At 40.0% G+C, this 19761-nt stretch overlaps 1 protein-coding gene across 3 annotated transcripts in view; it reads left to right on the forward strand.

Moving 5' to 3' along the window:
- The window catches only part of LOC101585096 (guanylate-binding protein 4-like), a 52264-nt gene extending 37426 nt beyond the window's left edge, over window positions 1-14838 (forward strand). For all 3 annotated transcript variants that reach the window (XM_023724331.1, XM_004639276.2, XM_023724330.1), the window contains 8 exons: window positions 1864-1973; window positions 2164-2360; window positions 4619-4864; window positions 5866-6146; window positions 7392-7604; window positions 12898-13000; window positions 13342-13535; window positions 14509-14838. In XM_023724331.1, the coding sequence (XP_023580099.1) occupies window positions 1864-1973; window positions 2164-2360; window positions 4619-4864; window positions 5866-6146; window positions 7392-7604; window positions 12898-13000; window positions 13342-13535; window positions 14509-14724 (1560 nt within the window). In that variant the 3' untranslated portion in view covers window positions 14725-14838. The remainder of the gene's footprint in view (window positions 1-1863; window positions 1974-2163; window positions 2361-4618; window positions 4865-5865; window positions 6147-7391; window positions 7605-12897; window positions 13001-13341; window positions 13536-14508) is intronic.
- The last annotated feature ends 4923 nt before the right edge of the window (window positions 14839-19761 follow it).

Raw genomic sequence — 19761 nt, forward strand, 5'->3', positions numbered from 1 at the left:
TTCTGTGAGGTGTAACTGGGGAGAATGATTTAACAAATGTGTATTGAGCAAAAGAATTTAGTTAGGGCTTTGTATTAAGGATAACAGATGTAGCAGCAAACAAAATGAAGTTGGAGCCTGATTGTAGAAGCAAGAAATATGAAGCATGATTGGTGCAAGATAATGCAGATGCAGAAAGTGAAAAACTGATCCTGTCATAAGAGCTAAGGAAAAGTGACTGGGAGACAACTGTCACCTGTGGCATCAAGGAAATCTGCTACTTAGGATGTGACGCTGTAATGAAATGGCTGATAGGGGTCAGGAAAATAGTCTTGAGTGGCTTAAAGTGGTGCACACGTATAAATCCAGCGCCTCAGTAGGGTGAAGCAGGATTGTACTCTCCAGGTGGGAAAAGACTACATAAGACTCTGCTGTCTCAAAAAGAAAGGAAAGGAGGAGGACCAGAATGAGAAGGAGAAAATGAAGAGGAAGAAAGAGAGAGAGAAATGTGGCTTCTGTGGTCAAATGATTAAATGACCTGCATAATCTTCAAAAAAGTTTAGTCTCATCATTAAGGATTTGGCCCCAACTCTGAGCTCTGGAGGTGAATTCTGTCCTTAGGAAAAGCATGTGCTGGGCCCATCAGAATACTGCCCATAGGCGAGTCTAACGTACTTTGTCACTATGGCTTGCACTCAATCTTTTCTCACAGTTTCTATTAGTTTGTGTCTAAGCTGAAGTCGCAATAGATCTTTGGTTTCCACTGTTGCACAACACAAGGTGAAACACAGGGGAGGAAAACACAGATTTAGAAATAAAGAAGTTTAAAACTTCAGCTTTAAAGGTCTCAGTTTTCATCTCAGTGTCCCACCAGGATGCACTGTCAATGTGTAATTGATTGTAACTTGCATAAAACTTTATATCTAATTTAATTTGTTATGAGATGAAAACAGAACAAGGTTTATACATTGGCAGCAGAACTAACACTGTCCTTCCAGCCTGTCATATGCTTAGAATCAGCCTGTCCATTGCAAAGTTTTACATGTCTTATAAAAAACTTGTTTCCAGCCTCCTTTTTTGGTCTAGCAAACACCTGCTCTGATTCAGTCAAGTAAAATACCTCTGGTTCCTTTCCAAGTTGGAGCTCTAACATTTCTTAATTGATTTCTGCTGGTTCTTTAACCTTCCATATTCCTTCATTTCCACAAGTCCAGATTTTATCAACTCATTAAAGTTCAACTCTTTTTTAATTTATTGCCCTATTTCAAAACAACACAATGACTTACTTATTTTTGCCAGTATTAGAGCTCGAACTCCTGGCCTGGCCCATGCTCATCATGTGCTCAATCGCTGAGCTATCCGCCATCCCCAGCATGGTCGCTTATTGCTCTGCATTCACAGAATAATTAACTACTCGGCTATGTACTCTCCCATGCCCACTATTTCAATGCTGACACCTTTATGGAACTTGGTATCCACAAAACTAAGCTCAGTGTCTAGCATTTTTCCAGGTGTCCAAATAAACAGTTTTAAACTGAATCAATTGGCATTTGTGTGACTGAGATGAAATTTGTAATGGAGGAATTGCCCACTTATTACTGCCCAGCTACTATGTTCTGAGTACTGGATTGCATATTTTGTGCTCCTTCAGAATGCCCTGTGCTTGTTCTAATAGGTAATAAGCTAATGTCTTGAGAAAAACCATCATAAATATAAAAAATGTGTTATGTATTATGTATTATTTTCAAAATTTCTTCTTTCTCTTGTACTCAGTAATAGTGTAGGTGGAAGAATGAATGAATGGATGAGTGAATAAATGAATGAGTGGGTGAATAAATGAGTGGATAGTAGGTTCCTTAGTGCCTGCTCTAATGTGCTTTCTAGGGTGACTCTAAGAATGACTCCTGGATCTTTGCCCTGGCCGTGCTTCTGAGCAGCACCTTTGTCTACAACAGCCTGGGCACCATCAACCACCAGGCCCTGGAGCAGCTGCAGTATCCTTCCAGAGCTGAGCCAGCTTGTGTCCCTGGCATTAGAGAAATGGCAACTGAAGCTGTTTCTTCTCTTTGCTGCTCAGTTCTCATGTTAAAAGTGGTCACAGCACACATAGAAATGCTGCTAAGATGTATTTCTAAGGGACATCTGGGAACTGTGGTGCCTCTCTTTCCTTAGCTGAGTTCCCAGCTATGTGACTGAATTAACACAGCTGATCAGGGCGAAAGCTGGCTCCAGAGCTGATGAATTAGAGGACTCCAGCGAGTTTGTGAGTTTCTTTCCAGACTTTATTTGGGCTGTTCGGGATTTCACACTGGAGCTGAAGTTGGATGAACGCCCCATCACAGAAGATGAGTACCTGGAGAATGCCTTGAAGCTGATTCGAGGTATTGCGTTGTGGCTTTGGTGGAGGAAGCTTCATTGTGGCAGTAGGCACTTCAGCTCTTGAGAGATGGTGGTTGGTTATTGACAGGTGGCTGTGGCATTAGCCATTATTCACAGTAAAACATCTTGAGAGGCTGAGATTTAGACTCACTAAGGAAATTTAAGGCTCAATGTTGTATCAGATAATTTTAAATAAGTCAATACCATAAAAAGTGAAGATTACAATCAATAACATTACTTCCTTACGTTGAGATAATTACTTACCAAGTTTACCTACTCCTATTTTTTGGTTTGTTTTGTTTATCGATTTAATATGTGGTCTACAGGGTCTCACTACACAGATCAGACTGTTTTCAGCCTCCCAAGCACTGGGATTACAGGTGTGCACCACCACGCCCAGTGTCAACTGCTGTCTCAGCATGCCCTGGGGACAGGGCTGGCACAGCATGCTGAGGATCAAACCCCAGTCCCTGCGTCTGCCTAAGCAGGCACTTCAATCCACTGAGCTTATCTACTCCTATTTGGAGCAAATTAACTCATCAACTTAGAAATTGTTAAATCCAGAGTGAAAACAAACTTAAATGACCTAATTAAAAAGAGATTATTTTATTCACTACAGTATATTTTACTAATCTGGACAGTCACATCCTTAAGAGAAAGCATATTAATACACTGAATGTTTCTGAAAAACACTGAGATGAATTTCTAAATATCCTGTCCAGTCTTCATTTTGCTTCTTTGATAACTTCACCTTTGTCATCCTACAGCCTTATACAGTATCTTATCCTGCTAATAACATAAATTTATTACATGAATTATATTTTACAAAGTTGATAGACAGTGGTACCCAGACATAACAATGTTTTTCATTTTTTCAACAACATTGATTTGAGGAGCTGACTTATAACTCAGCGTCTTTGCAAGGCAGTAGGAAGTGTGATATTACTGATATCAATAAGGTCTTGAAATTACATTTAGGTTAATTTTACTTTAGAATTTTCTGCCAAACTAATCTCTAAACATAATTATGGATTGTATACGGGTCTTTGTGTGTGTATTTGTCCTGATTTGAAATATTTTTTCTTTTACAGACTTAGATATTAATTGGCCCCCTAGGATTACATTGCTAGAGAACCCACATCTCACTTTTCACATGGGTCTCAATATCAGAAATGTCTGATGTTTATGATTAATCAGTGACCCCTGAAAGAGCTAAAGACTAATTATATTTCCATGATATATGCATATTCATGCTTATAACAGCACAGCATTCACAAGAGCTAAATCTTGAAAGTGTACTCTCTATCCTTCAGCAGAGGAATGGATGAAGAAAATGTGATATTTACCTAAATGGGCTCATGCTGTCCCCTAAGGAAGCATAAACTTAGGGTATTTCTATGAAAATGTATGTTCTTTGAGTCTACAGTGTTAACTATAAGTTAGTACACAAGTTTAAATATTACATGATTCCTCTTATATTCTCTTATATCTTGAATTTTAAACACAGAGCAAAATAAAAGACAATATAGGAAGTAGGCAGATAGATCTTTATCAAATAGGAAATGGATCAAGAGATGAAGGGATGGGAGAGTACAAACAGGACTAGACAATGAAAAGAGGAATTTAGGGCCAGCCAGATAGATCAGAGGATTCACACGCATGCTTAGGCAGACACAGGGACTAGCATTCGCTCCCTGGCATGCCATGCCAGCCGCACCCCTGGGGCATGCTGAGACAGCGATTGAGACTGGGCGTGGTGGCATGCACCAGTAATCCATGTGCTTGGGAGGCTAAAAATAGGAGGATCACTACAAGTCTGATCTGTGTAGTGAGACCCTGTATACCTTGTACTAAATACATAAAAAAGAGGAATTGAGATTGTTATATATGTGTGCCAACTCCCAAATATAAACATTATGTACTTTAAACTTAGACTAATTAAAAATAAACAAATAAATGTTAATCACATCAAACCTTTCATACAGAGCCAATCATGAGTTACTCTACAAAGGTTAAAGAAACCAACTGTAATTTTCCTTGTGTGAGGTAAATGCCTCCTCTTTCTCTCCACAACTCTCAGCTCTGCTTAGAAGTCATTACCCATGCACTGGGTAGATTAGCATATGGCTGCTCTGAGTGACTGGATGAAGGAAGATGGAGATCCAGAACCCAAGTCATGCAGAGAGATTCATTCCACTTGCCTCTAGGAAGTCTTTTCAATTAATGCTTTTTTTTTTTTTTTTTTTTTTTTTTTTTACAGGAAACAATCCCCAAATCCAAAAGTCCAACTTTCCTAGAGAGTGTATCAGATATTTCTTTCCAGTACGGAAGTGCTTTGTGTTTGACCGACCCACAAATGACAAAAACCTATTATTCAACATTGAAAATGTTCCAGAAAGCCAACTGGAAAGGAGTTTTCGGGTGCAATCCAAAAATTTCTGTTCCTATATTTTTAACAATGGAAAGACCAAGACCCTAAGGAGAGGAATCATTGTCACTGGAAATCGTGAGTTGTATTTTGGTTTGATCTGATTTGCTTCGCTTTGGCTTGGTTTTCTTATCTGAAAGCAAGTCTTGTGATTCAGAATGAGTGATATAGGTATGAACCTTTTGTGGATTTGCCCATTTGTTTGCTTCTATAAAGAAAAATGGAAAAGCAGATATTTATGCCGCACATGGAAATGTATTTTGCTTAAAGTTTCCCCATGGGAGTGTTTATTCAGGCCTCATTTATCTAAAAAAACAAACAAAGAAAAAGAAAAAAAAAATACACTGAGAGTAAAACAGACTACTGCTAAGGACAGACCTCATTAAAATGAGAAGTCCCATCATGGAGTGACTGGTTCAAGTATTTTATGAATTGATACCAGTAAGAAAATATATACCATGTTAAGAGTGTCACGAAATCTCACTCACTACTTAAGAAACAAATTTAAACAGCATTAACCTCATGGCAATAGGATCTTTGCAACAATGCAGTTGGTACAAGACGGGCCCATGTATCACATGGTTTCTCCTATATTCTCCTATATCTCAAATTGTAAACACAGAGCAAAATGAAAAGCAGGAAAAAAGGCAGAACACAAGTGCAGTGTCGGGTTCAGTACTCTATGGTTATCTTCAGAGTTACGATATGTTATATATAGCTTCTTGCATTCTCCGCTGGAAATAGGAATATCAAATTATGTAATATATATTACCTAATCAATTCATTATTGCTATTTAAATAGAAAAGTATTTTTCCTGGAAATCCTATAACCTCTTGGCTGCAATCAGTAATTTAATTTTTGATATTAAAGAGTGTGTACGAAAAGCAGTGATGCTGCTAAAAACGATTGACTCATACAAAGATGAAAAATAAAGACTTGGAGTTAAAAGTAAGAGGAAGATGAAAAGGAGAAGAAAATTTTAAGACATATAAAAGTTGCAATTTTTATAATGACACTCCTTAAAGCTTATAAAAGTAATGAGAACTTTCCATGTATTATCTAAATACACATCATTAAGGGCTGGGGGCTCTGGTGGAGAGCTACGTGAAGGCCATCAACAGCGGGGCGGTGCCCTGCTTGGAGAACGCGGTGACCACGCTGGCCCAGCGTGAGAACGCAGCGGCCGTGCAGAAGGCAGCCGCCCACTACAGCGAGCAGATGGCCCAGCGATTGCAGCTCCCCACAGACACGCTCCAGGAGCTGTTGGACGTGCACGCGGCCTGCGAGAAGGAGGCCATCGCGGTCTTCATGGAGAGCTCCTTCAAGGATGAAAATCAGGAATTCCAGGAGCAGCTTGTGGTAATACACCTTGGCATTTATCCTTTCTCAGCCTCGTCCTTCTGGGAGGAGGCTTAGACTCCACATTACTGATCCCAGCATTTACATCCACTTCATCACAAAAAGAACCCGGATTCTTGTGGCTACCAGGGCTCTTGGGGCTCTAGTGCATCCTAGAAGATGGCATTTAATTTACTATTGCCTCAAAACAAATCATCATGTGCTCAGCACAACATCACACATCTGTTAGCTGTCAGCTCTCTAGTGGATCTCTGCTAAGGTGGTTAAGGGCTCTGCTCCCTGCACAAGCTGAACACCAGGCGTCACATGAGGTTAGCCCTCATCTAGAGGCTTTGTGGAAGTCCTTGTGACCTCCAAGCAAGCAAGGAGGCGACAGGTCCTCCTCTTGGTTCTAGATCTGAGATATTCTTTTCTGCTAAAGCTGGAGAAAACTACTTTATAAGGATGCTTAGGTTTCATTCATGCCCAACAGAGCGCTCTCCGTTTCTTAAAGTCCACTTGCGACCTGTGACATAATATAGTCAAAGGTGGAACACCATCTCTTCTCAAATGAAGGGGTGTTTCAGAAAGACAACTCTCCTGAGACATCTGAACTCTGCAGTCCACAGGCACCATCACTAAAAGGTGTGCTACGTTCTCTAGACCAATTGAAAACTAGTAAATATTTTAGTTCTTATTGAGGAAATCTAGCTAAATTGTAATTCACGATTGTTTACAAATAAAAAATACCTGTTTCCGTATCCCCACACACTCGAGCTGTCACTGAGATCAGGAAGGAGTTCAGCACTTTGTTCACAATGCATGAAAGTCATTCCTGGGGATTTAGGTTGAGAGGGATTTATTTTCCTGCACAGTAACTCAGATTGTCTGGGGTTTTTTCACCTCCATCCTGAATCTTCTAACTTCATCATTTTACAGACACTGAGCCTGACCCACACTACTTAGCAGAAGTCATAGAGAACTGCTAAGAATTAGGACCAAAGTCTCCTGGCTCTTTTTTATGTGTCAGCTCACTCTGAGGCACTCAGACTTGTTTTGTTTTGTTTTGTTTTTTTATTGCTTGCATGTTTGTTTGTTTTCTTTTGTTTCAATTTAGGGGTTTTTTCTTTGTTTTGTTTTGTTGTTGTGGTTTTGTAGCTTGTGCTGGTTTTTGTTGTTGTTGTTATTGTTTTTCAAAAAGAATCCCAGTTACCTCTACCTTCTAAAACCTTCTTTGTACTGTGCTTCCCTACATTTTATTTGCAGAGCACTGTGGAGAGAAAGAAGGAAGACTTCTTGCTGCAGAATGAAGCAGCATCTACCAAATACTGCCAGGATGAGCTGGAGCACCTCTCAGCGTCCCTGATGGAAGACATTTCCGAAGGAGTCTTCTCTGCTCCTGGAGGCCACCAGCTCTACTTGGAAGCAAGAAGGAGGGTTGAAGAGGGCTACAAGCGTGTGCCCAGGAAAGGCGTTAAGGTGAGGAGCATGGAGTGGGCAGGGACGGCCAGCAGGCTGGAGTCAGAGCCTTTGCTGCTCCTTCTGAAAGAGTAAGACCACAGCGCCATTTCTAAAACTTAAGCAAAGCGTGCCAATATGTTGGCATTTGTTTCATTTTTATGCCTACTATCGTTAGATAGTCTTACATAAACCAGAACTAGATCTTTCCAAAGAGGACATCAAACTAAGAATTCAGGTAAAACAAATTATTTCGTTTCTTTATCAAAACTGGATAGTTTGGGGGCTAAGTGTAGGAGATACAATATGAAAGCAATTGCATTCTTCTCCATAAGCTGATCCTACTTCAGAGGAGCAAAACACGATTCTGTTGGCAACAGTGTGACAACAGTCATTATACACCTGCAATACTGTGTTCACCAACTGTAAATGTGCAGCTAAGAGAAATCGAGCATCCCCTTTTGATACCACATGCACGGTGTTTTTAGGTCATTTGGTTGGATTACTGATTTACTTTTCAGGACAATACAAACCAGGTGCTACAGACACTGTCTCCCATGCTGATGCACTAGAAAACTATGATCCACAGAGGACCAAATGAGCAGCCTAAGATCGCACACCAGGCGAGTGGTAGCACTGAGGTGGCAACCAGGAGACTTGGAATGTTTTTCTTGTGAGAGCTTCTCATACTGTTGTCCTTTGAGGCTGTACAAATGTACATTCCTCCACCAGTTCTACAGAAGTTCCCTTTTCTGGACATTGTCACCAACATCTATTATTTCTAGACTTATGTCCATCAGGTGTGAGCTGATATCTCATTGAGGTTTATTTTTATTTTTTTATTCATTTTAATGAGAAAAATGATAAAATAGCAAGAAAGCAGTTTCAAAACAGGTTAGTAGATCTCATTGATGTTTATTTCAAGAAGCAGCTGCTGCAGAAGCCCAGACACCACAAAGATCAGATATTATGACACCGAAAGACATCAGATTTCAAAGCAGCAGAAAGTTCATCAGAAAGTGATGGGCTCACAGATTTTAACAAAAATCAAAGCTATTTTCAGCTCCAACACTACAGTTATGTGTGATCTGTTTTTGCTCCGACAAATGAGGTTTACCCTCATAAGTTATGTTCTAAAGTTTTACTAAGAACCTAATTAAATAACTGATACATTTTTGGAAAAAAAAAACAGGCTAGTAGGACAGTTACAATAATTAATACATTGCCTATTGTTGTCCTGGTAGTAATTTTCCAGAGGACAAGATACAGACATATCTTTTCTAAACCATATTAGTACAAACTTTTCTTCTCAATGAACTAAGAGAAAGTAGCTGTATATATATCCTATCTTGTGTATACATATTTTTTTCACAATAAAATGGTACTTTATGTATACTTTTGCAAAGTTGCTAACATGTGACACAAGGTTGCCTAGCAACTAATAACTGACCTTAACCAGACAGGATGTTTATCTCAGTATTGAGGTATCTTGTTTGCTTTAGGCTCTGAAGCCTAGTCCCACCTATATACATCTGATCAATTTTCTAGCTTCCTGCGGCTCCCAACATATCCTCCTTCTTTGTTTTGTTTTGTCAGAGATGGGTGTTCCATTGCAGTTAGAGAAGCTGTATTGAGAGAAGTCTTTAAAAGATATTTTCATACTTGATGACAGTCCAAAGATTGTAGGTACTTGAATTCAGCAAATTAGCCCAATACAGTCCAGTGGTCCATAATAGTAGTGGGTTATCAGCACAACTAGGAGCTGAAGAGCTTGCCAGTGGGGCAGAGTGCATTCACTGAGGTTTTGACTTATATTTCAGTGATGATTCGTGATGTTGAGCACCTTTACAAATACCTGTTGGGCATTTGAATTTCTTTCCTTTGAACTGCATCTGTGTAGGTTTTTGGCTCATTTAAAAAATCAAGTTCTTTGTTGTTTTTTCTGTCGAGTCCTATGAGTATTATGTGTGCTTTGAGTATTAACCGCTTCCTTGTCAGACTTTTTTTTTAACAAAGATTTTTCCCATTCTATATGTTGCTTGTTCATTCCACTCATTATTTCCCTCACCTGTTTAGTCTGATGTCATTCCACATTTATTTTTGCTTTTCTTAACTGGGCTTTCGGTATCAAATCTTAAAGTTCATTGTTAAAGTCAATCTCATGTTATTTTTTTGTGTGTGTTTTTCAGACAGGGCTTCACTATGCTAGTCAGGCTGGCCTGGAACTCACTTTGTAGCCCAGGCTGGCCTCAAACTTGCAAAAATCCTCCTTCCTCAGCCTCTTGAGTGCTGGGGTCACACACAGGTGTGTGTCACCATGGCACCAAACTCAACATCAAAGAGCTTTTTCCCTATAATTTTTCTAACATTTTAGAACTTTCGGTCTTATGTCTACTTATATTTTTATGTAAGGCTTAATGTAAGGGTCTACTTCAGAACATCTCCAGTCATCACACCACCAGCTCTTGTATTCCTTATTCTCCACAGGCTCTGGGGCCTCAGCCCCACAGCCATTAGTCATGTCAGGACTGAACTCAGGACCTTGTGCTTGCCAGGAAGGTGCTTATGGTTGCTGAGCTATCTCCTCAGCTCAGTGTCTTGTGTTTTGAAGGACTATATCTTCAGTGAAGGAATGAATTGGGAAAAAGTCTTCCCTGACACTATTGTACAGAGAAGCCTGGATGCTGAGTGAGAAATCCTACTTGATTTGTAACCTGGGACCAGTGCTTCCCACATGTTTGAGTTACTCATTTAAGACACATTAATTGGAAAATTGCTTCTGGGCTGATAATATCATTAATAATCCTGGTAAAAACATGAAAAACATTTTTCTGGAGGAAACATCACAATTTAAATCACAAGGAATCTCAGCAAAAATCCTTGCACAAGGTGAACTGAGGCCAAGTGTATGACTCAGTGGTAGAACTCTTGCCTGGCATTTTCGAGGCAGCAAGTTCAATCCTAACACAGAAAAAAAAAAAAAAAATACAGAATACTTCTTCAGAATGAGTGTAAATGACAAGAGTCTCAATATAGTTATCTAAATATGTGTTTAAAAATCTGAACAATCCTAAGACCAAAATGGAAAAAGACCACATAGATTAGAAAGAGTGGAAAAGTTGAATAGTGGAAGAAATAATGGATAAAGAGTGATGTGATTTGCCAGAATTCAATTTAGAAGAATAAAGATCAAAATAAATGTAAGATTGGGGCTGGAGAGATGGCTCAGTGGTCTAAAGCACCTACTTGGAACAAGCTTGGCAAAGCACAGGGACCACGGTTCCATCCCCCAGCACCACATGCCAGCCAGCTGCGCCCCCTGGTGGGCTGAGCTGGCCACACACACACACACACACACACACACACACTAAATAAATAAATGTTAAAAAAAAATAATAAAAAAATAAATGTAAGATTAAGAAATGGAGAAAAAAGATAAGGGTCCAATGTCATTTTTTCCTAGCCTTTCTATTCTGTCGTTATATCTGTTTAATACTAGTACCATGATGTTTTGATTACTCTATAAATATGATGAAATATTATTCAGACTTAACAAAGTCTGTATATTCTAATGATGACATGGATAAGATATCTTCATACTGTTTCCCATGCATAATGTGAGAAGGCCGAGTGAAATATGCAAGACCTAGAAAGATACTGAACTTTAGTGGCACAAACTAAATCCCAAAGTGCAACTCCTACTGATGTACAGTAGAACGGAGTTTACTAGGGACTGCAAGGAGAGATTCTTTTCTTTCCATAATTTTATTGAGAAATAGATAGCAATGAGAGAGTTTCAAATCAAATTGGTAGGATAGTTTCAATAATTAACACATTGCATACTCTTTTCCTAGTGGTTATTTGCTGAACAAGATGCAGACATCATAACCTATTTACAAACACTATTAGAACAAATCCCTCTATTCATTAAAAAAATGTAACTGTATATCTATCCTAACCATTTTGAATACACAGATACAAAATGGACATTCATCTGTATCCCCTTTTCTTGTTTAATTCCGTTATTTGAATATTATAGATGTGTTAACTCAGCAAAATATTCTAAAAGAGTCCAGTAATCCATAATAGTATTGGATCTTCCTCTTGACTGGCAGTGTCAGAAATTGTTGACCTGAGTCCCCTACAGCTCAATATAACAGCATGGCTTTACTTCTTATACTTTGTTTTTATACTTTTTGACTGGATGTTTAAGACCAAGATAAAGCAAGACCTATGCAACAAGAGTTGTAGCTTTTGGATCTGATAAGGTCAGTCAAATCCCCTTAGGTCTTTGGCCCCATAATCTTGCAAGGAGAGATTCTGATTAATATATACAAACATATATTATTAGATAAGGCTGGAAAACTAATGCAAAACAGGGTGTCTATAATTACAATAATCCATTAACAACCTGAAAATTACTTTAAAAAGTACATCTAAAGTGGTCTAACAACAAGAACAAAAGCTAACCACATAGGCTGAGGGATATGTAAATCAGCTTTATAATAGTATTCATTTAATATTGTAGACTTATGTCAAAACATAATATTGTATACCTTCAATATATACAGTTATTTTTGTCACTCCCACCTCAACAAACCTGGAAAATCTCAGAAGGCATCTTAGAAATGTTCCTGGTCCATGAGCAAGGAGATAAACTGTAAAGGATTTGGAAATATTATCAAGTTAGGAGAGCCCAGAAAACTGGCCAAATAGCTCAGCAGATTACAGTGCCTGCAAGGAGGTGCAGGGGCCAGGATTTCAATCTCCAGGCCTGCCGTGCCAGCCCCGCCCCCAGGGCATGCTGAGACTACAACTGAGACTGGGCATGGTGGCATGTGCCTGTAATCTCAGCTCTTGGGAGGCTGTAAAATAGGTGGATCACTATGAATCTGATCTAGTAGTGAGACACTGAACACCCTGTATACCCTTCCCTAAAAAAAAAAAAAATACAAAAAAAAAGTTAGGAAAGCCCAGAGTACCACTAAGACAAAAGAAAACAAATATCACCTATAAGGCAGCTGTGCTTGTAGGACTCCACACAAATATGATCAGAGTTGTGACTGGTGTGGCTGGTGGGCAGAATCCTTGAGAGGAGGCTAAAGAGCAGGGAAGGAAGGTTCTGTAGAAGGTATTCATGTCACCAAAGAGCATAGACTCAGCTGTGACCACAGACAAAAAGGAATCTCTATAGGATCATAAGGAGAGAAAATTTATAGACTTATAGGTGTATTGAATAATAATTGTCTCATCAGAAGCCTAGATCTTTGCCTAAAGCTCCTTCTAGTTCTAGTTTTGTTCTTCTTGCTCTCAGGCAAATGAGGTCCTCCAGAGCTTCCTGCAGTCTCAGGCTACTATAGAAAACTCCATTCTGCAGTCTGACAAAGCCCTCACTGATGGAGAGAAGGAAATAGAAGGTACTGTGAGGGTTTCTGATCTCCAGTGGGGTGGACAGGTTGCCACAGACCCATCGGGCTGCCTGAACAGGAAAAATTTCTTCAAGTAAGGGGTTTCCTGTTCTATGATAGATCTCCTACTTGATAAATATGAGGACAGTAAAGAGATTAGAGATTCACCCCCAGCCTATCAGTGCCTTTCCATAACATTCAGAATCTTGACCCTCCTGACATGGATAGATGGTGAATTCAGAGACATTTTCCCTTGGCCATGTTCAAAATCAATTTGATCTCTGAGCTCAAGAGCTTAGAGCTCATGCCTGACTGTTGTTCCTTCCCTCTCTGAATTTTCTGGGGAGCAGCTGAAAGGGCCAAGAGGGAGGCAGCTGAGAAGGAACAGGAGCTACTAAGGCAGAAAAACAAGGAGCAGCAGGAAAAGATGGAGGCCCAGGAGAGAAGCTTCCAAGAAAATGTGGCTCAGCTAAAGAAGAAGATGGATGAGGAAAGGGAGAACATTCTGAGGGAACAGGAAATCATGTTGGAGCACAAGCTGAAGGTGAGTCTGCACGGGGCTTGCCAGTGCCTGAGGTTGAGACGACTGAAATTTTAAGTACAGTCTTGATTCCTACTGTAATTTCCAGAGAAATACAAAGGTAAATGTTTCAATAAAACTTTAGGTGAACTGCTCTGCTACTGAAGCCCATGAAAACCTTTAGGAATTCAGTACTTCTGTAGGGTAAGGCTCTAGAAGGTACAAATAATGTCCCCCAGGGTTCCAGATGACTATTTGTTGAGATTATAGGGCGGTCTTCGTGTGCTCCATTTGAATAGGGCCTCAGTCCACGCATCCTGAGGATTCTTGGTACAACCATCAGTGAGATCTGAAACAGGTCCATGTTGTCTGAATGCATTAGATTTACTCTAAAATAAGATGCAGGGTGGCAAAAGTTCAGAGAGTGCTCCATTTGTTTCAACTGCTGCCTAATTTGCTCTGTACACCTAATATAAAATAAGCCCTTGTCCCAAACTGGCACTGGATGACCAGTGTTCTTCATGAAGTCAGCATTTCCCATACTTTGTTAGACAAATATGGCTGCTCCAGCATAGTTAGAACTTAGCTTGCACTCTCTGCCAAAGGGCGTCTCTTGTACAGGAACCAGACTCCTCTTCACTCCAATGGATTGCACTGAGCAGATCTCTTATGGACCAGTGAGAGATAGGCTCACTGTCAGCATCAAACATCTGGAGACAGCAAAGAATATTTTTTTTTTTTTAGACAAGGTTTCACAGTGAAGTTCAGGCTGGCCTTGAGCTCACTTTGTAACCTAGGGTGGTCTTGAACTAGTAGGCATCCTCCTCCCTCAGAGTCCAAAGTGCTGGGATCACAGGCTTGTGCCACCACACACAGCACAAAGTAAATGCTAGGGTCAAAGCAGAAGAGATGCATGTGCTTAATGCTAAAATCGTTAAATACAAAATTCTGACTGGCAATCATTGAGGATTTTCAAAAATGGATTCATCTTTTATAGGTCCAAAGAGAATTTCTTATGGATGGTTTTAAGAAGCAATCTGAAGCACTGAACAGAGAAATAGAGCAACTAACTCAAGAAATTAAAAACACCAAAAGCAACAAATCTTTCTTTTCAAAGATTCTTGATACTGCTGGCACTGTTTTCATGGCAGTGTTGCCTGGGGCTGGTAAAGGCATTGGTTTAGGGATGAAATTTCTTAGTTCACAAATTTAATATAGTCTGAGAGTTTCTCTCAAGAAAACAATAAAGTGAGACTACTTTAATTTTAATAGCATGGGAGTGTGCCTCTATTAAAAACCGTATCATAGCAGTTTTCATCTAGAAAAAAATAAAATGCAAGGCAATTATCAAAGGATACCAGAGCTTTATGTAAAACATACACTAAATTTTGATTGATTGAATTAATTTAAGTGGGAAGCAAGTTCAAAAAAATGAGATTATTTCTACAGAAGACTTAAGTGAAGCAAAAACCAATGACAGGATGAAGAAAACATTAGCAACATATTTTAATTGTGAAGATAATTTATGCTGAGCTCTTCTGAGAGGACAGCAACAAAAGTTTTGGGGGGGTTATGCATTTTAGTTCAGGGTCTATAGGGTCTCACTACACAGATCAGACTCTAGTGATCCTCCTGTGTTGAGCCTCCCAAGAGCTGGGATTGCAGGCGTGCCACCACACACAGTCTCAATCGCCCATCTCAGTGCACCGTGAGGATAGGGCTGGCACGGCATGCTTAGGGATCAAACCCAAGTCCCTGTGTCTGCCTAAGCAGGTGCTTTAATCCACTGAGCTATCTGCTGGCCCAAATGTTTTTAAATAGATATAGGAGAAAAATATTTCAACTTTATCATAATAAAAGTTACAAAGTAAAACTATGAAGTTCTCATTTCTCCTGTATTATGGGGAAAAAATAGTTTTGGTGGGACGTTGTACTGGACAGGGATTAATAAAATTGACAGATTCTGATATTTGCTAGTGAGAGCATGAACTGTTGAAGCTATACATCAAAAATTTAAGTACATGTACCTGTAATCTAGCAGTTCTGTACTAGGGATTTCTCTTAGGGATTTACCCTGATTGAAAATGTAATTTTCAGTGATATATTTGTTGAGGATCATTATAATTGTAAAAGAATGGAAACCACTTTAAAGTTCCTCCTGGCTGTTGGCAGTGTTGCCCCTGACCTTGTATGTGGCTTGTGGAGTTAGCATTTGCAGCTGCGAAGGATTTGGTGAGATATATCACACTATTTTGCTGTTGCAGCCTAGCATGAGGCCAGAAGACAGAACTTACACTGACTATGAATCTGTTAATTTGGAAGGTGTTTGTAAAATGTCTGAAGAATGTCTGAAGAAAATGAACCCCAACAGCCCCTCTATCACATATGATATCAGTCAGTTGTTTGATTTTATTGACAATCTAGCAGACCTTCGTTGCCTTGTTTACTGAGCTGATACCCAGGTGTACCAGCCTTATAACAAAGAGTGGATCAAAGAGAAGATCTCTGTGCTCCTTCATCAGCAGGTGCAACAGGCTGGCAAATAACTGAAATGGAAACAGTAGGGGCTGGGGGCAGGCTTGGAGTGCAGGGGTGTGCAGTGAGCTGTGGTGGTGTGCTGTCCTGTGAGTCTCTTTCCATTTTGTTACACTCTAGCCAAGACTGAATGCATCAGATGAAATGTGAGGTGTGAGGATCTTCTCAATCCAATACCCCCACTGAGCCCTTTTTCTTTTTCTTTTTCTTCTGCTTCTGCTTCTTCTTCTTCTTCTTCTTCTTCTTCTTCTTCTTCTTCTTCTTCTTCTTCTTCTTCTTCTTTTTTTCTTAAACATTTTTATGATGATCCAGATGGAAGTTGTTCCTTGTCAATGTTGGTTCCAGTCCTTCAGATTGTACCTATTGCTTTATAACATTTACTGTACTAATCTTTTTAGATGGGCTAGGGGATGATGACAAAGTTTAATTATGTCCTCAAGAAAAAGTCTTAGCTGAAAATAAACGTTCTTAGGGCCAGGGAGATGGCTCAGTAGAATAAGTGCTTGCCTGGCAAGGCAAGGATCTGAGTTCAATCCCTGATTCTATAAAAAGGAAAAAAAAGAAAGAAGAAAGAAAGAAAGAAAGAAAGAAAGAAAGAAAGAAAGAAAGAAAAGAAGAAAGAAAGGAAGAAAGAAGGAAGAAAGAAAGAAGAAAGAAAGAAAGAAAGAAAGAAAGAAAGAAAGAAAGAAAGAAAGAAAGAAAAAAAGAAGAAAGGAAAGAAAGAAAGAAAGAAAGAAAGAAGAAAGAAAATGATCTTTAGTTTAAAAAATAACATAAAATAAAAATAAAAAATAAAGTTCCTTCCTTAGTTGCCAATAAGTAAATCCAGAAACATACTTTGAAAGGAATACTTTACATTCACTAAAATGAAAGAGGAACCATTCATTAATATTAATGTGAAAACATATTAGTATCACAGAGTAATTCTTGCTTATGATATGAGAACAACTCCAAGGTGTATCATATGTACAAAAATAACAAAAACAATATAGGATTCCTGTGACAGAATCTAGAAAATAATGAATCTATGCGTATGGTATTATCTACCTATGGTAAAAGTTAAGCCATCATCCTTGATTGCAGTATGTAGGCACCTGTACAGATGAAGTGAAAATTGAAATAATGACTACTTTCCAACTCCTTTTGTGCTTTTATTTGTAAGAATCTATTGCTTTTGCTTTGTTAAACATATACATAAATATAAAAATTGTAAATAATAGCTGGCTGGGAAACTCCCATCATGGGATGATGGTATTTGATACTACAGAAACTAGCATAAGCCAGCTCAGCAAGGAGAGTCTGCCATGACAACAGGGAAACAGCGTAGACAGGCCTCCTACTGTGTTCTGGGTTGTTTGTTTGTTTGCTTGTTTGTTTGTACCAGGAATCAAATTCAGGACCTTGCACCTGCCAAGCAGTCCTAATTTGTTCTGACTAAAGCCTTTCAGCAGAGACTTGAAAGTCTGTCCCATAGTGTATGTTCAGCTATGTCTTCTGAGATGATGACTCCTGTGGTCTCTAAATTCTGCTCCGTGTTTCTGAAGAAGGCATATTAGAGGGAAATTGTTCTTCAAGATCAACTCAGCACTCTAGGAATTTTTCAGCTGCCTTTGAGCCATTAAGACTATAAGCTGAATATGCCCCATGTATAGCTCAAGGAAAGCGTGTAGATTTCACTAAGCCTTACATGTACACAGGCTTGATAAAGAGCCCAGCTTGCTTCCTCCCATGGCCCTTTAGGTGCCAACCTTTATGTGTGGTTTGTAGCTATCAAAACCACATGGGGGCCCCTCCCCTGTGCTGCACTGTGCCTGATGGTCACTCCTAGCACAGAACGTTCTATAGAATTGTGAAATGGAAGATGCCTGCTAACCACCTTCTCATTGCTGTCATGGGGTTTCTCTTTCAATCCAGGTGCACACCCCACTCTGGGCAGGTTAAATACATAAAATGACCTCCCTGAAGGCCTGTGCTTAGCTTCTCTGCACTCTGCCCCTCAGTCTCTAGGGCTATCAACATGAAGACACAATTTCAGGAGCCAGCACAGAAGGAGCTCACTGAAGCAGAAGCCACACACGCGCTGGTCTAGAAGTTCAGCCCTCTTCTTTTTGAGGACTAGAAATCTCATGGGCCCTGGGTTCTCAAGCTTCTCAGTCCTATACACAAACAGGCATGAAGTTAGGCTTATCAACAGTTCCTAGAACCAATGTGATATTTAAAGTAGTGAAGAAACCAACTTAATCAGGCAAATCTCTCGCTCTAGTTTTTCTGTCAGTCCAAGCTAGTTCTGCTAGGTTAGTTGTGAAAACAAGTCTTTTATTTGAGGGTCACAGCCTCACTGAAAGTGATACCCAGAGACTGATAGGAATCTGCAAGGTGTCCACAGACCCACCGGGCAGCAACCTGTGACCACTGCTTATTTCTTTCTTCTATCTAAAGCTCTTAAGAACCCAGCCTGCTTTCTTCAGGGTTGGGAGGTAGTGTTGAATCACCTACTGGTGTCTCCAGCAAAATACACAGGCAAGAGAAGTCCTTCACTGAGCCAGTACTGCAAGACCTGCCTCTGTCCCTGAGGAAAGCTCAGATGTAGTGCATCCAGCTGCTCTGTTGAGGGCCATGAAGGGGTGGGACCAATTCTGCTTCCCACCCACCAAATTGACCCAGCTCACAGAACCATCAAGGGATACATGAGACAGTCAGTAAGGAAATGTTGAAATCATAGCTGCTTATTCATCAGGAAGAAATCACCAATGGAAAACAAAACAATAAAAGCAGAGTAGTATCAAAGATAATCCTTGTAGCATTTTTTTTACAGAAATAGAAGGAACTCCAAAAATTCATGAACTCTCTGGGACTTCAAAGGGAAAAGCCTTGAATACAAGAACAAATTTGGTGGCCTTGTTTCTCTTTGCCCCTTTATTGCTGCTGCGAATTCCCCAATGGCAGACAGTATATGTTTAGCAGAAGTTCACTTAGCGTGGAGTTTAGGGGGAGGCGGAAGAGCACCCAATGGGTAGCTACCAGCTGTGCTGAGGGCTTTCTGGCTGTGTCACAACATAGTGTGAGCATCTTGCATATGAAAGAGGGAGAGGCCAGACAGAGAGACAGGAAGCAAGAGGGATGGAGCGGGGTGCCACTTCCCATATAGCAGCTGCTTTTCAAGGACTAATCAGCCTCATGAGACATTGAGCTCATATTAAGCAACACAAACTCACTTGTGAGCATGGTGCCACTGTGCTGCTGTCTAGGTCCTGCCCTACACACCTCATCACCTCAACACTGCTTGCTGCCCTAGCTCAGGAGGACACGTTCCCACCATGTCGACACCTAGACACTTCCTGAGTTCAAAATATAGTACAAAGCTACAGATATGTACCTTAGTTACTTTTTATTCATTGCTGGGACAAATACCCAACACTCAAAATGAAGGAAGAAAAGGTTTATTTAGCTCACAGTTTGTGGAGATTTTAGTTCATACTCCCCTGGCTTCAGTGCAAATGACAGCAGGTCATGGCTGCAGAAAACAATGAAGAGGGGCCGGGGAGATGGCTCAGTAGAATGAGCACTTGCTTGGCAAGCGCAAGGGTCTGAGTTCTTTTTTTTTTTTTTTTTTTTTTTTACCGGGGATTGAACTCAGGCCCTTACACTTGCCAGGGAAGCACTTATTCCACTGAGCTATCTCCCTGGCCCTAGGGTCTGAGTTCAATCCCCAGTT

Source organism: Octodon degus, unplaced genomic scaffold (genome assembly GCF_000260255.1).
Source record: "Octodon degus isolate 3935 unplaced genomic scaffold, OctDeg1.0 scaffold00109, whole genome shotgun sequence".
NCBI classification, from domain to species: Eukaryota; Metazoa; Chordata; class Mammalia; order Rodentia; family Octodontidae; genus Octodon; species Octodon degus.